General features: G+C 31.8%; 1 protein-coding gene across 2 annotated transcripts; it reads right to left on the reverse strand.

Annotated features, from left to right (window-relative positions):
* LOC129245773 (uncharacterized) lies at nt 1-2,873 on the reverse strand. 2 transcript variants are annotated; one of them, XM_054884154.1, is made up of 3 exons: nt 2,858-2,873; nt 2,487-2,740; nt 1-2,330 (listed from the first exon to the last, which is right to left on the reverse strand). In XM_054884154.1, the coding sequence occupies exons 2-3, from the start codon at nt 2,512-2,514 to the stop codon at nt 295-297; spliced, it is 2,064 nt and encodes a 687-aa protein (XP_054740129.1). In that variant the 5' UTR covers nt 2,515-2,740; nt 2,858-2,873; the 3' UTR covers nt 1-294. The 2 variants fall into 2 exon arrangements, with proteins under 2 accessions (XP_054740129.1, XP_054740128.1); XM_054884153.1 differs by lacking the exon at nt 2,858-2,873 and having other exon boundaries at nt 2,487-2,841.
* Between the last annotated feature and the right edge of the window lie 13,828 nt (nt 2,874-16,701).

Here is a 16,701-nt window from a genome sequence, read left to right on the forward strand (position 1 = left end):
GATACGCCTTCAAATTTCTACCAAACACAGGTAAGCGAACTGTAGACCTGAATTGAACACTTAAAATGCATGCCATCTTCTTGCATTCCTTTGAGGAAGGCAAGCGTAATGGCACACATTTCAAAAGTCCTACTGTCGTGTCTACTACGTCTGCTCACTCGACTGAGCTTCCATAGGTACCTATTATGACTTGTGTTGGCAGAATACTGATCACGGTTCAAAATTCCAAAATTGTGCGCTTGCAATTTCATGCTTGCTAATTCGACAGGTCTTCGTTAAGTTATTGTAAATTTTTCAAACACGTAACAACTTAAGTTTGTCCGCAAACACATTGATATTGACATTGACTGGGGTGGTCTTAACACTCAAGTGGCTTTGACTATCCGTTGCAAGCTGTGTTGTTTGTCCCGGCCGAATGTTCGATCTGCTGGGTCGCAAGATCATCGTGGGCGAACGTCTGAGTTCCATTTGGGAGTTTGGATGCGAGTTTACGGTGTCTTTGCTTTCCTTCAAACCACGCAGAGAGTGATGTGATTGTCGGTGGCGCACATCGTCAGCTTTCCAGCTCGCTGCTGCTTTGCCGGGTGTCAATTGTTTGCCCTTCTCACTGTCCGCCGCTGTGCTGCTTGCTTTGCTACATCCACCACTACCGTAATCTTCAGCTTTACGCGTAGTATTGGGTGTGCGCTGTAAAGAAAGAGGTTTGTAGGCTGCAACAACTGCCTGACGACGGATTTTGCGCACATCGCTGAGCGTGGCATCGTATGAGGGTCGCGAGTGCTTGATCGGACTCGAGGCACGTGCATGCGCTGGTTTCATGACATCGTCATCCTGCGAAAACCCATGCCTCACTGTCGTATCCAAGCGCCATGGCACCATGCTCGGCATACGTTCATTGGATACATTTTTTGCGTTGCGATTAATACCTTCACTGCTATTCGGTACGCGCATTGGGTTGGTGAAGGAGGCGAAACCCATTGCACGTGCAGTTGATGAAGTGACAGGCAAGCGGGAATGAGAAGAACTGCGTGGCCTGAACTTACGTAGCTCGCGCTCGTCGGAGGAAGTCATCGCAAACTTGGAGAGACTTTTATCGATTACAAAAGATGCAGATGATGAGTCATGCATTGTTGCCTTTTGCTGGTGTGCAAAAGTTCTCGGTTTAATATCGAGATTGCGGTTCATTTCGGAGTTATGTCTGATTTCCATTAATTTAGCTATAGTATGCTGCGCATTCTTAGTGTCCGTTTTCGGACTCATTTTAGTGGGTGTATTGTTGTCCGACTCGATCTTGATAACAACATTATCGCCCAATTCGGTTGAGTCCAAACCTTTGATGCTAATATTGATTTGGCAACCAGAACAAGTGTCCTCCGACTTCTCCACTGTCGTAGTTACCCGATTCGGGGAAGCTGAACGTATGGTATGTAAGGGTTGTCGAACATGTTTTGACGATGACGCTCTTGAACATGACAATTCTTGAAAGTCAGCGCCCTTCGCGCTATCAAGCAATGAGCCATTGGAGTTGTAACCTTGCTGTCCAATAACGCGCCCGTCACCCGGCGCTTCAACGCGCAGCTGTCGAATGTATTCGAGGGTCGAGGGGCTGTTGCAACGACCCCGACCAAGGTAGTTTGGTTGGGCCGATGCACCGATGTGAGCAGAGGCGAGCGCCCGCATGTATTCTCGGTTCCCAGTAGAGCACGCATTCGTCGTGCGACCGTACTTTTGAAGGGTTGTACTAACATATTCGCGTTCTGCACGGGGCACACCGGATGTGCCAATGCTGCTTGTATCTGTGGCACTGCCAAGTGTTTGATGATGTCGGCCGCCATTGTCGCTTCCGCGCATACGTTCGTATTCACTGCCCGATAGGCTGGCCCGACCAGAGTTGACGCCTGGATTTGCTGCAGCTGTAGCGGACTCAGCGGCTGTACGTCTTGTGCCATTGCCATTGTTTGGGTGCAATCGTTCGTGCATGGTCGCCGTTGTCGGATTTTGTTGTTGGTGATCCAAAAGGAATTTCCGTCGACGAAATTCGCGAAACTTGTTTGTTCGAGAATTTTCTTTGTCATGCACAGAAGAAGTGAAGTCATAATTGTAGAAAAATGTCTCAAAACGTTTTTGCGATGATGGCGACTGATGCGATGGTTGGGCGCAGCTATTGGCCAAATTCGCTAGGGAAGATGATGGACGTTCGGCGTAGCGAAAATTGTACGATTGGATTTTGAATGGATCACGTTCGAAGGGATCAGAATTTTGGCGTCGATTGAGTTGAGCTTTTATTTGCTGTGTGGGATTTGGATATTGATGTAAATCGCCCAAAGAAACTGTAAAAACGTGTACAGTTAAAGGCACAAAAGTGTAGTTTTCAGCAGCAGCCAGATAATAACGATAAAGCAGCACGCACGAATAAAATAAAAATATCAGTAAAAATCAAAAATATATTTACAACTTCAACATAAGATTTGATATTTTCATCTTACATATGTTCCGGCGACGATTATAAGTCATTGCTAATTTAAAGGATGAATTTTTTTGAAAAATTTTGTGGAGTTTTTCCTTTTGCCAGCGAAACTATCAAAATAGTACGAGTAATTTTTCAAAACAAACTTGAGAAAGAGCTCGACGAATTATGTTAAAAGTTTTTTCAAAAGCAACATTATTGCTGCCGCTATTGGTTAGAGCTGCTGCTACGGCTGCTACTCTCCTGGTGCTGCGCTGCTAATGTGCTGTCAGCCTAAATTGAAATATCAAAAGTCAACGAAACGTTATTTGCAGTCAAAAGTAAATAAGAAGTTAATATAAATGGGCCGAAAAAACGTTTGATTTATATTCTGTGTATGTACATACGTACGAGTATATTGAATCATGTAAACTTTCTGACTTTTTGCACTTTCATTTGATTTGACTTTTCGAAACCTCATAATTGAATCACATTACAAATTTGAGTGAAATATCAAGTGGCACTGAACCAGAAATGCGCCCCAAAACACCGACCTCGAATAAAAGGTGAAATGGGTAGCATGACTTGCCTATTTTACGCACTTAGGCAAAAGCTAAGATAAAATCAAATGCAACGCTTCAGAAATCAAAGCGAGGTATTGGCGCATACGGAAACCTTCTTTAATGCAATCAATTCAAAAAGCATACTAATTAGTAATCTTAGTGTTGTAGTCATATACAGATATACATACATATAAATTTATATATATATATACTCATAAAAAGTACATATAAGCATGCATTTATACTTAAGAAGAATATATATAAACTGGTAACGCCTTGGTTAACGAATATCAAGCAGATTGAAAATGTTTTGTAAGAAAAAACTTGATTGCCGGTCGCATATAATCAATTTGTGAGGACGATTGACGGAAGTTGGTTATCAATTCGATAATTTGAAGCTTAAAATATAGTAACAGAATTGGAACATTGCTTTGATACGAGTAATAGAAACAGAACGTTCGATTCGAAAAAACATGAGACACAAAGTCAGAGGATTGAAACCACCAAAATTGGTTTGTACGCGGCCGGTCTAGGTATATAAATTTTATGAAGTATTCCAAATAAATATTTATATTTATCACTTCAGGAAATGCATGTCAAATAAATGTATTTCTAAACTAAAGGCGATAGGTTAAAGTACGTATGACGAGTTTTTGTTTCGCCTGAACCAAGCCACTAACGCCAAAAGACAATCGAACCAAAAACTCAAAGATAAACAAAAATTTAAAAACATCCCAACTCCGCATTCTGGTAGTAAATTGAAAACTGCAAAACTTAACTGTTCACTTTTGGAGGTGTGAATGAATTTAATACATTCAGCCCCAATGGGGCGCACAGCATTCATTGTACCTACAGCGCCACACAGCATTTTACATTTGGACGCATTTTATGTATAAAAACGGAAATATTTCGAGATTTTGTTCATTTCAATTCGTTGAGAATTTCAAATAGGAAAATTGGAATTGCTTAAGTGTGAGGTGCACTTAAGAATTAAAATAAAATCGCTCAATTTTTTTTTCTCAATTTTAAAAATTTGGAAATATTAAAAAGCAGAAATTATTTTAGAAAATGTATCAAGCGTGAATTCCTTGTTTGAAACTCTATCTGCGAGTGCAAAATCCAAAAGCACAAAAAAATATTTAAAACTTAAGCGCTAATTGCACCAAAACTCAAAGCTTTTATGCGTATAAAAGTTATTAAAAAAAAAACATCGCTATTGAACAAAAAAAGAATTTAAATTATTGCGAAGAACTAAATTTCTTACCATTATGAAAAACGCAAGCTTCATAGGCCTCAAAAGCCACACAAAATCAGTTTTAATGCATGCCCAAGCCACAGTAAGACTTAAAGCATTTAAAAGCTCAAAGCTCCGGCTTTGAAATAGCCATGAAAGTTCGATATCCAAAGTTTAACTAACAAATTATAAAATTTTATTTCTTTACATATAAAATTGAGTGTTAAGATCCGCATTCTAAGGGTAACTTTCTATCAATTATGAAAAACGTAAGCTTCATGGGCATCAAAAGCCCCAAAAAATCAGTTTTTATATGTGTCAAAGTCATGCTAAGATTTAAAGCTGTTTAAAGCTAAAAGCTCAATCTTTATAGTCATGAAAGTTCGATATCCAAATGGCAAAAGTATTAGGTAGTTATCAAAGCTACAAAATTAAGTACTAAAATCGCACAGCCCCGGTTTCTTTAATGGTTGCAAACCCGTAAAGTTTCAAAATGTTAAGATTAACAAGCAACCATAAATACAAATTAATTATTAAAGGAATAAAGACCGTAAAAAAGTACTAAAAACTGTTTAAACTATAAAAGCTCTATTACTAAGTGCTAATTAAGCTTGAAAGCTCAAAACTTCAAAGATTTTAAAATTAAACTACTGCAATCCCTGAAACTACAAAAACTACATAAAACCTACGAGCTCTAATTACTAGGTGCTCATTAAACTTGAAAGCTCAAAACTTCAAAAATTTTAAAAACAAACTATTGCAATCCCTGAAGCAAATGACACATTTCCCATTAATTAGGAAAAGTGTATGACGTATGATATTTCAAACCAACAAACTAAAAGCTCCGTTATACGTAGAAGCTCAAAATTCATAAAAAAATTACATTTTTACGAGAATTATATTGATGAAGTAAATTAAAAAAGTAAATTTCCAAGAATCGCCTATGTAAGAATATTTGAGTTATAATGCTCGTCAAAGTTAGCAAGCCATGAAAAACTAAAGAACTTTCGGATTCTAAAGCTTGATAAACTAAGTATGAGTGGTTGGTTATTACAAAAAAAAGCGAAAGGCGTTAAAAAAATGAAAATATAAAAATTTCTTAAATTAATAAAATTCTTCTACAAAGCTTTTTAAGCTGTAAAAGCTCTTGAAATCCTAAAGTTCAAACTCAAAATTATAAGTGAAACTTTGGAGCGAAAATTTTGGTTACAGAGAAACCTCATTTACGCTTAAATTAAGCTACCAATTTACGTATGCTTGAACAAAGCTTTAAACGCAAATGCATCATAGCTTTGCTAATGACCTTAGACTTAACTTTCCTTTCCGGTTAAAGAAAGTTTAAATGCTCAAATATCTTATACTTATACTCAGTTTAAAAAATTCACCACAGTTAGGTGAGTATTTTCTCAAAACCACTTACTACTTTAGAGGCCATAAAACAATTAATTGTCCACTAAGTAAATTCTTCAAGTTCGCTTGCAAGGAAAGCGCAAAAAGTCGCCATTTTATTGAATTACGTTTTGTTGGTTTGGTTCGAAAATTAATTTAAATCTACAGCTCCTTATCCGTTTCTACAAAACTTGTTATGCATACCTTTGTCGAAGTATTTCGCCAAATACCGTGAAGAGCCAATGGACCTTCAACAAAAAAGACCACAAAGCTAACCCACAGTGCATCAAATATGAAAACAAGGTTTTTCTGATCTACAGATATTCTTTTAATATCAGCAAATCAAGTACCCATATTTTAACGAAACAACCTGCACCATTGATCTACTTAGCGCCCACACTCCCGTTATTTCGAAAATTACCTCCATGATTCAGCAAATTTCTAAAATTTTCAAAAGTTTTTCAAATAAGGACTTTTTTCTAATGATGCGTGTAGGCAGGCGAAAGATCCCGTGCTAAAACAAAAAACAATAATTTATCTTAATGAGTTTTTAATAAAATCCGACTAACCAAATTTTGGTAGCTGAGCCAGAGTATACAGAGGTATTTAAAATTGTAATAATTTGATTTTTACCTATCCAGGATATCAAAAAAATCAAATTTCCATGGCAGCCTACTTGTGCTAAAAAATAATTTCAAAATAATGGACTTCTACGTGAAGGATACAAGAAAGGAAGAAAGTAGTGAGTTTAAAAATTTTTAATTTCTATTTACCTTTAAAGTGATCTACGTACACTGAGAAAGTCTTCAAATTTAGAGTTAAAAACCAACATTCTTACACATCTCCTTGCTGGAAATTTGTTAGAAATGCAATGAGTTGACCCACAATTGCAAATCTGGCACTTATCCAAAATAAAGAGAGTTTTGAAAGAAAAGAGTTTTAACGGTTCTTTACAACTACTACACCGAATGTCTCATTGAAATCAAATATGCCAGGATTGTGGCGCGAAACTTGGCATAACAGCGCCTCTGACTCGTCAACTTTCTGTAAAAAAAAATATTAATGCCCTCATACTTAGACATATGTATTTCTCATATTTGTTTCATAGAATTATAACTTTGCAAATATGTATATTAACGCACTATTGTATAGAAAACTATTTGTAAAAATTAGTGAACAGCACACAAGTTATCTGACACATAAAGGGAATTCGTAGTACTTAGTAGTAGAAAATTGTTGCAAGCAAATCAACTACTTGAAGTATTATTCGTACAAGTGTAAGTATTAAATGCATGCTAATAATGCGATTTAAAGTTATTAAATATTTGTTAATATTACAAAAACATAGTAGTAGTAGAAAGTGTTATGAGCTATAAAAACTACATATATTACAATATTAAAAATATAATCCATCTACATACAGACTAGAAATGCACAACTTATATATAGCTTATATATGCGCGCACAAATTGTAAAAATATTTTTATTTCATTTTTTTCTAAAGCTGGTTACCTCTAGAAAGTCAGTTTCAGGCATAAACTATGATGTATGATTTTTAAATTTTTCCAAAAACTTTTTCAACAAGTTTCACATGTAATCTATGACCTTCTTTTTCTCTATTTGTCATCATAAAACACGTGATCCATAATCTACGGACTATGATCTCTTAAATACATAATTCATGATCTATGACCTATTACTATTTTAATTTAATTACTAAATTCAATTTCAAAAACCTTTACAAATGCAAAATGGGTATCCTGTAATGGTGTGATGGATACCCCGTAATCGAGTGATCTACTTCATATGAATTTAGCTCAATATGTACCCTATAATCTTAATGCTCGTACTCTATGAGTGCTTTATGTCATAGGATTAATAGGCTGCATTTTCTGATCTCTAGATTCCTTGTAAAGTTAGTGCTTTATTAGTGATGTATGATCTCTGCACTACATTCTGGCATCCATGATCTATGGGTACCCTTCAAGCTTAGTGCTTAATATGTGGTACTCCGTGGCATAGGATCACAAGCCACAGATCTATCACAGACTTCGGCATGTAACCCATGGCCTTTCATATAAAGCAAATCAAGTGAGTGCCTCACTTCATATTCGAAATGTTGTTGAAGTCACATTTTTTAAGTAAAACTTTGTTAATCCATCAGAGTTCTAGCTACGAAATCTAATATTCTTCTAATATTCGAAAACGAGATTAAAAACATATTCAAAGCTTGTAAAAAAACTTAATGCTCTTCTATTAACTTCGTCTTCCCCATTTAGTACTCAAATGCTGTGGTGAGTTCCACAGATATGGAAAAACTGAATTTCAACCAGGATACAACCTTTTATATAAAGATACATAGTGCATGAGAAAAGTTCTTCTTTCGAAATTGAGTTTCTAGGGAAACATCAAAGCAATTGAAAAAAAATTTATATTTTTTTTCTACGACATTTGGTCAAAAAATGGTGTGTTACGCGAAGAGCTTGAATGGCTGCAAGCTTTTCTACGCGTTGTTCTAAGGAAAGGAACGTAAAACCTTAACTTATAGTTTGTAGAAATAATAGTTGAACAATTGTAAGTAAAAAAATAAACAATACAATAAAACGGAAACTCCTTTTTAAGTTAATTAACTACTGAATATGCCGTAATTTATGGTGAAAATATGTTAATTTTTTTTTTTTTTGTTTTTAATATTTTTAACTGCCTCTGACACGTTTCTTGATTAACTTTAAAATCTCAAAAGCAGTTTAGAAATCTTTAAAACTAAACTAGATGTCGCAAATTTTTATTTACAGGTTTCGTTTTGTCTTGCCGATTTTTTATTTTTTTATTTATTTTGAATATGACAATTTCGAACACTAATGAAAAATAAAGAAAATCAACGAAAACATTTGCAATCTCGTTTTATTTCATCGATTATAAAATTTAAAAAAATAGTTAGTCCATGCAGTATTTGAGTTGGAATACCTGAAAATTTATTTTGAATTCGAAAATCTCGGAAACTAAAAGTAAATAATGAAGATTTATGCAAACAATTTGGTTTTATTTTATCTAATTCTTCACGAATTTACCAGAAAGTTTTATAAAAATTAAAATTTTTTTGAGTTGCAATATCTTGAAAATTTATTTTGAATTCAAAAATTTCGAAAACTAAAAGTTAATAATGAAGATTTTTATCTACAATTTCATTTTATCTTGAATTTTAATAAAATCAAAAAAAAAAAGTTAATCAAAGCAGCGTTTGAGTTGCAATATCTGGAAAACTAAGCCTAAACTCGAAAATTGTTTTTTTTACATTCTTTGATTTGTTTTGCCGAGTTCTATGTGCGAAAAAAAGAATATCCGCCGATGCACCGATTTTAACATTTTTAACTATTCAGGAATATATATCATTTAATATTTTTAAAAGCTTTTTCAATTACTTTATTAATATTTAATTACTTTATTTTCTGGTTCAATAATTTTATTATTTAATTATTGTCCAGTATTCATTCTGGTACTTTGCTGCTTGAATGCCAATTTTTTCATATTTTTACATTTTTAAACTATTAGGGAATAAATATCATTTAATATTTTTAAAAGCTTTATCGAAAAAAAAGAAATTTGAATTTTATGAAATCTGTTTTAATTACTTTATTTTCTTATTGAAATACTTCTTTTTTATTTAGTTACTTTATTTTCTTATTTAATTACTTTATTTTCTTATTTAATTACTTTATTTTCTTATTTAAATACTTTATTTTCTTATTTAAATAGTTTATTTTCTTCTTTAATTATTTTATTATTTAATTATTGTCCAGTATCCATTCTGTTACTTTGCTGCTTGCATGCCAAATTTTTCATATTTACAAATCAATGGCAGTTAGGCGGGAGATTCTTTGAGCTTGCTAGGTTTTCTATTTTTAAGCTGATTACCTGTTTTCACGTCTAATTGACTAATTTTTAAATAGGTAAGAATCAGGCCCAATTAGGCGTGAAATTCTGTCAAAGTGTTGAATTTTTTATCTTTCAAAATTATCTATAGACCAAAATCGGTGTAAACGTACCATAATAAATATCCGTTAAATTTGGCCTACACTTGTTCAACAGTTACTTTTACACACCAACATAAAAAAGTACATTTACTTGCAAGTGATAAACAATTTTTGCGCGCATTCCTAAATAAAATGTTTAATTCATAAAAACAATGAATATTTGTAAATGAAGCAAAAGGTTCAAGGCATTAAAACCTGTTTTTGCAAAACGAATTCGTATTAAATGCAATAATTAAATATAGTTGAAATGCAGTTGTGGCTATAAATATGTATGTACGCTTATGCAATTGCTAAATATTTAAACTTTTAATTAGAAAATTTATTAGAACAAAAATATAGGTATTTATAAATGTACGCATGGTATAAAGATTGTGGGAAATCCAAAAAACAAGAAAACAAAAAAATAAAAAAGAAAAAATTAAGTAAAAATTGTAATGTATAAAATTGGCACGTTGTTCACATGACGGTGTTAGCGACGGAAAGTTAAAAAGCAAACATTATGTAGTCAATCGCAAGTATAAATGCAGTTATACGAATTTGAGAAAAATGCATTGTAAATAAAGCATAACTGACATGCTTGTCGATTGAATATGTAGTATATAGTTATATGTAAATTTATTTATTTATTTTTTTTTTTTTTTTTTTGAGATTTTCATGTGCTTATATGGAACAAACGCGTATTTAAATTTCAAGAAATACAAAATACAATAAAAAGTTATTAAACGCTTGCAGAAAAAATTTGCTATGAACCGCACCTTCAACTAACAAGCAACAAAGAATTGCCAGATGCAATCAATTTATTGATTAAACAAAAAGGAGAAATAGGAAAGCAAAATGAAATTCGGAATGAAAATGCAAATAGCTGACAAATATATATTAATAAAAAATAATTAAAAAAATAGTAATGCAAAGCAATAGTTTACACAGTAAATACGAGTATTCAAATAATAAAACGCAACTCTCGAGTATGAAATTTGGAGTTACACACTACATATGCATTATAAGAAATAAGGCTATCCATAAATAAGGTTATACGCAAAAATTCAAACAAAAGCTTTGTACAGGGTAACACAGCGGTACAGTTTTCAAATGTGAGGTGAAATGAGATTATCAAGCATACAAGTCTAGCAAATATTCGCTGTTACTTCAGCTAAACTAAATATATATGTATGTATTGGAAAAAATAAAAATATGCTTAAAAATTCAACATTTTTTTAATAATTAACTCAAAAAATATTTATGAAAAAATATAAACTTAGATTTATCACATCTTATATGCAAAAATAGTATTTTTGAAAAGTAATATAACGGTTTAGCGAGCCGTTTACGCATACTTTTTGCGTGAATTAGACAATATATTGATAAATTATAGTTGCAGCGAAAAATTGTTTGAGAAAAATGTTAAATGCACATAATCTATAGCAGCAAAATGGGAGCAGAAGAAGTAAATTAAGCTAAATTGAGACACTACAAAGAAAGAAAAGTTGGTTAAAGAACTTAAACTAATTTTAAGATTACTACAAGGGGCAGCAAAAACACCAAATGTCTCAAATAAAAATACACAAAAAAATTAAAAAAACTAAAACAGAAAGTGTAAAATGTACAACAAAAATATATTTCAAAATGTGTGTATACATAAATGGTTTATTAAAATAAAATAAAAAAATAAAATAGAATAAAATAAAATAAAACTAAAACATTTACCGATACATTAATAGTTAAAGATATCATACAACCACTTGGTAAAAGAAGAAATAAAAACTCACGAAATCTTTCTGCTATTTACATTATTTAAAAATGTATCACTACAAATGTATTAATTAGGCAATGTAAAGCATATAATAAAAAGCTGGTATGGGGTCAAACACTGTATAAAATTAAAAAAAAAAATACAAATAACCTAATTTTAAAAGTTGCTTTTTAAATATTTTCGAACTATTAAAGAAGAAATATATTCCATAAATTGGATGTATGTATATATATAATCATACATAACTGAAAACAAAAACAAAAACAAATATATGCATAAAGTAGAGTAGTAGTAAAAACAAAATTAAATGTTGATACGAAAAACTAAAACTACAAGAAGCAACACAGATTTTGTGCTAGGTATTAAAAAGCGCCAAGGACTAGATTTATTATTTGGAAACAAGAAATGCTTGAAAACAAAGCGACACACATTTCAAACTAAAAACAAACGACAAACACATAAAAAATACATAAATATGTAAGTATAGAAAGCTGCACATGCTTAAATATTATTACTCTTACCAAAAACAAAACAAAAATTTAAAAAATGTATGTGTGTCTATTCATATTTATTGAAAGCTCTTTGTGACCTCTAAAAATTAACTACAATTCACACACTACACAGAATAAAGCAGAGAAAAATGTAATTAATATTATTAAATATTATTATAAACAAAATATTATTATTAGAAACTAAATATTATAATTATAAAACAAATATTGCTTTATAAAAAAATATTATAAAAAACAAATATTAAAAGAAAAATTATTATAAAAAAATTATTATAAAAAACAAATATTATTATAACAAAAGTATTATTATAAAAAATATGCAAAAAAACGCAAGCATTTGAAAGAAATTAAGCCATAAAATACGTGCACATCTATTACACAGATCTCCATTAAATTTAGCGATGAGCATAAGAGTCAAAATATTACAAAAAAATACAATGTTTCTATAATACATACAGATAAAGGCATTAAAAAGAAACAAAAATATATTTGTTGCTTTCATTCTAGTAATATAAGAAAACTTAAACATTAAAATAAAAATATCGATGTAGAAAAAAATATTGTTCAAGAAAACTTACAGCAAGAAAATGAAATATTTCAAAAAAAAACATCTAAAATGCATGCCCTATTATATTTATGTATTACTATGAGAGAAACCAGTTTGTCGTAAAAATTTGTAAAAAAAAAACGATTTAAACTAAATTTTACAAAACATAACACACAAAACATATTGCGCAAAAATAAAGATGCAAATACTACCAATAAACACTAAAGTGCAATATTTATCCTAAATATACTAAACAAGTGGAATGATAACCTATTTAAGTGAAAACAAAAACAAACAAAAAAAACACATTTATATGCAAACAAATATTGAAATATTTAAGTACATGCAGTATTAAAACAATGTGGTATATGGTATACATATTTATTGTAATTTATAATGAAGCGAAGATCTTGCAAATACAGATAATTCAAGTTGTTGGTGAATAAACGAGCTACACCCACTCAGAAAAATTGCTCTTCTTATTACTTATGGAATAATTCTTTTTTAAAAATTAGAGGTGAGTATGTATTATTATAGACTAGCGTACCCTCGCCCGCTTCGCTAGACGATAAATTCAATGATTTGCTGAAAGAGAATAAAATTAATATAATACGAAACAAAGCAAATTATTTGATACAATTTCATTCGAACTTTATTGTAACACTTTTTGGTAGACAACGTTTTTGGTTTTTTCATCTTTCGCGTGAATAATGACGATGGTTTGCCAACTCGTGAGCAAGCTACATACAATTGTCCATGAGAAAAAATTGGGTATTCTAAATTAATACCGCACATTTGTAGATACTGTCCTTGCGCCTTATTAATTCTCATAGCGAAGGCAAGGCGAATAAGGAACTGCAAACATTTGAAATCGAATGGTAAATCCGCCGGAATCAGTGGAATTCAGGGTATCAAAATGTCTTCTCCTTTGTACTTCCCTTTCAAAATTGTTGCTTCGATAACGTTACCCATTAGCTTCTTCACAGCGAGTCTGGTACCGTTGCAAAGTCGGGGCACATTACTATTGCGCAGCATAATAATCGGTGCTCCAATTTTTAATCGTAAATTATGAAGTGGTAAGCCTGGCAAATCGAGTGAGTTTAAGGATTCAGTTGGATAATTTACGATCTCATCTTGATCAGTAATAGTGTCCATTGACTTATACGCAACTATGTCACCAGGTATTTGATCTAAAATAGCTGAATTTATATCATTGACGTCCTTATTTTTCCCAGCTAAAATTGCTCTTTCGCTGAGTCAATCATGGTTTTTGTAATGTTGAACTATGTTTGGAAATACACTCTGTATCAATGCCACTTTAGACTGTGCAAAAGTGCAGAAATTGTTAGGCAATGTTATCATTCCTGTTGTTTTTGAAAAAAGGTTTATTTTTTTTGGTTAAAAAGTGTTTTTTGAAGTTTTGAAAAACACTTCGCTCTAACAAATTTCTTCTCAGTTAATTGCTGAAAATTAAATATTTTGAAAAAACTATTTTTTTTTAATTTAACGTTTTTGAGAAAATTTTGTTCTTGAAAAAATTTCACACTTTTGTAAAAGTTTAAATTGATTTGTTAAAAAAGATTTTTTCCGCTTTGAAAAACACCCCCTCGAAAAAATGTATTCTCTATTAATAGGGGAATATGAAATGCTTTGAAAACACCATTTTTTTTTTAATTTTGTTTGGTTTTCAAAAAATTTTGTTTTGAAAAAATTTCATACCCTTGAAAAAGTTTTATTTTGTTTTATTTGTTTAAAATTTTTGAAATTTTTTTTTTGTAAATAATTTTAGAAAAACACCTCTTCGAAGAAATTTCTTTTATCTTTTTGAGGAAAATTTGGTTTTGAAAAAATTTCATGCTTTCGAAATTTTTTTATTTTACTTTATTTCTTCAAAATTTTTGAAAACAATTTTTTTTATAATTTTCGAAAAACACCCCTTTGAAAAAATGTTTTCTATGTATCATAGTGGTATTCCATTAACTTTTAGGATTATAGTCAAATACTTATTACGCTTTCACAAATAGCAACAATAAACAAATTTCCTCAAAACCAAAAAATTTACTTTTTTTCTAAAAAAATTCTAAACAAACAACGTAATAAATTTAGAATTTTGTGTTCACGAAAAAACAGTATTGTTTTTATTGTATTAACTGAAAACCAAAATGTTGCAAAAAATCAAAACAAAACTAAATTATTTTTTTGTGTTCATTTGGTCCATATGTTCCATAAAAAGTTGATATGGTAAATAATATGCAGGGTCTGATACACGCAAATTTCCATTGACCATTATAGTGACAAAATTATCGATCACCAATTCCAACAGGATTTCAAAATCAGAGTTGGAATGAGTTGTTGTGTGGTGTACTTCTGAAAAAATGAGAAATAAACAAAATAAATCTAAAAATTCGAATTCTAACTTTATCTTGTGTATGTTCTTATTACCTTTGAATTTTTCCAATGAAGCACCATTCATTTTAAATTTTCCAAGAATTTTTTTTATCATTTCGCGTTTCTTTCCTTTTTCATTCGATTCCAACATTTGTTCATAGCCGAAAACATCGTTTGCAAACGCATTCATTTCCATATAGAATTGGTCAAAGAAAGCATTGCTCAATTGAATTGAAACATTATTTTCATAAATACTTAGGACCTTAACTAATGCACCTTGGTACATACCTAACGCAGATATTCATCGCGACCTTGAGATCGATACTATTGATGAAACAATACAAAGCGCTAGCAGAAGACACATAAATACATAGACTATTAACGCATACAAATCCTATGATGAGAAGACTACCAAATAAAGAAAAATCTACCCAAAGTCGGCTTAACCGTCAAACACCAACAGATCTTGCAAAATCCTTGTAATCAATTGTCAACTAATCGTATATATCATTGTTTGTTAACCACTTGTTTTTAAATAATATGTATATATTTCTTCTAAATGAGCTTGGGGGCATTGGCCCTTCAATATCACTCTCATTCCATCTTTTTGTAAATCAAATTACTTATTGTCTAACGACAGGTGTAATATTGTATTTTATGGAAGAAATAAAAACAAAAAAAAAAAATTTCATTCGAATCATTTGAAATTTCTGTATACAATAACGAAAAATTCAAAAAAAGTTGTACACATAAAATGAATGTCGATTCGAAACTTACTTTAATCTAAGAATCGAGTAAGTTTTGTTTTGTACAATATTTTGATTTTTTCTTTTTTTTATATGAAGAAAATATTTAAAAGAAATTTTTTTTTTGCTAAAAACCTTCCCCTAGTGGATCCCTATAATATGAAAAAAGAACGAATAAAATTGGCCTCGTATCGGCCCAAAAAAATGCGTACAAACGAACATCATTTCATTTTTATATATGTAGATTGAGAAATATTCTTTCAAAGACGCCACTTAACCTAGACTATGCACAGGGTCAAGGGATTACATGGACTGCGTCAAGTGAGGAATCATTAGGTCTTCTGCTAGACCAAACACTTCCCAGGAAAGTGTTCGGTGGAACAAAATGACTCCGCTAATCATGAGAGGCAATCCGAATTAGGAAGTCTATTAGTAACAAACGCAAAGATTGAATGGGCTATCAACACTTTTGGTCCTTATAAATCATTAGGACTAGACGGTATATATTCTGTGGAATGGCAGCAATTACGGGATATTGTCTCACCGTTTATTAAAATTATCATTAGAAGTTGTCTTAACATGGGCCACATTCCGCTAGGCTGGAGAGAGACAAAAGTCTCTTTCTTGCCCAAGACAGGTAGGTCCTCACACACTTCAGACTCATTAGTCTTACGTCTTTTCTCCTCAAGATTCTATAGAGAACAGCGGGCAAGGGTATACGGAGCGTTATATGATACCAATAAACAAATTCCCCTCGGCGCAACATGCCTACACTAAGGGGATATCCACAGAAACCGCCTTGCACACGCTTGTCGGGTTGGTGGAAAAATGTTTATCAGATATAGAAGGCGCCTTCAACAATATAAAGGCGAACGCTATAGTAGATGATTTAGAAGACTTTGGAGTTGAACCACACATTGTTGCCTGATAGAAGCTATACTCGTCAGAAGCAAGGTATCGGCTAATTTAGGCAGCACTACTCTAAGCAGACAGGTCTGCAGAGGCACACCTCAAGGTAGTGTCCTCTGTTCTGGATTTCGGTGGTAAACTACCTATTGCTGACCCTGAAGAGAGGGGGTTACCACGTTACTG

This window comes from Anastrepha obliqua, chromosome 4 (genome assembly GCF_027943255.1).
Source record: "Anastrepha obliqua isolate idAnaObli1 chromosome 4, idAnaObli1_1.0, whole genome shotgun sequence".
NCBI lineage: Eukaryota > Metazoa > Arthropoda > Insecta > Diptera > Tephritidae > Anastrepha > Anastrepha obliqua.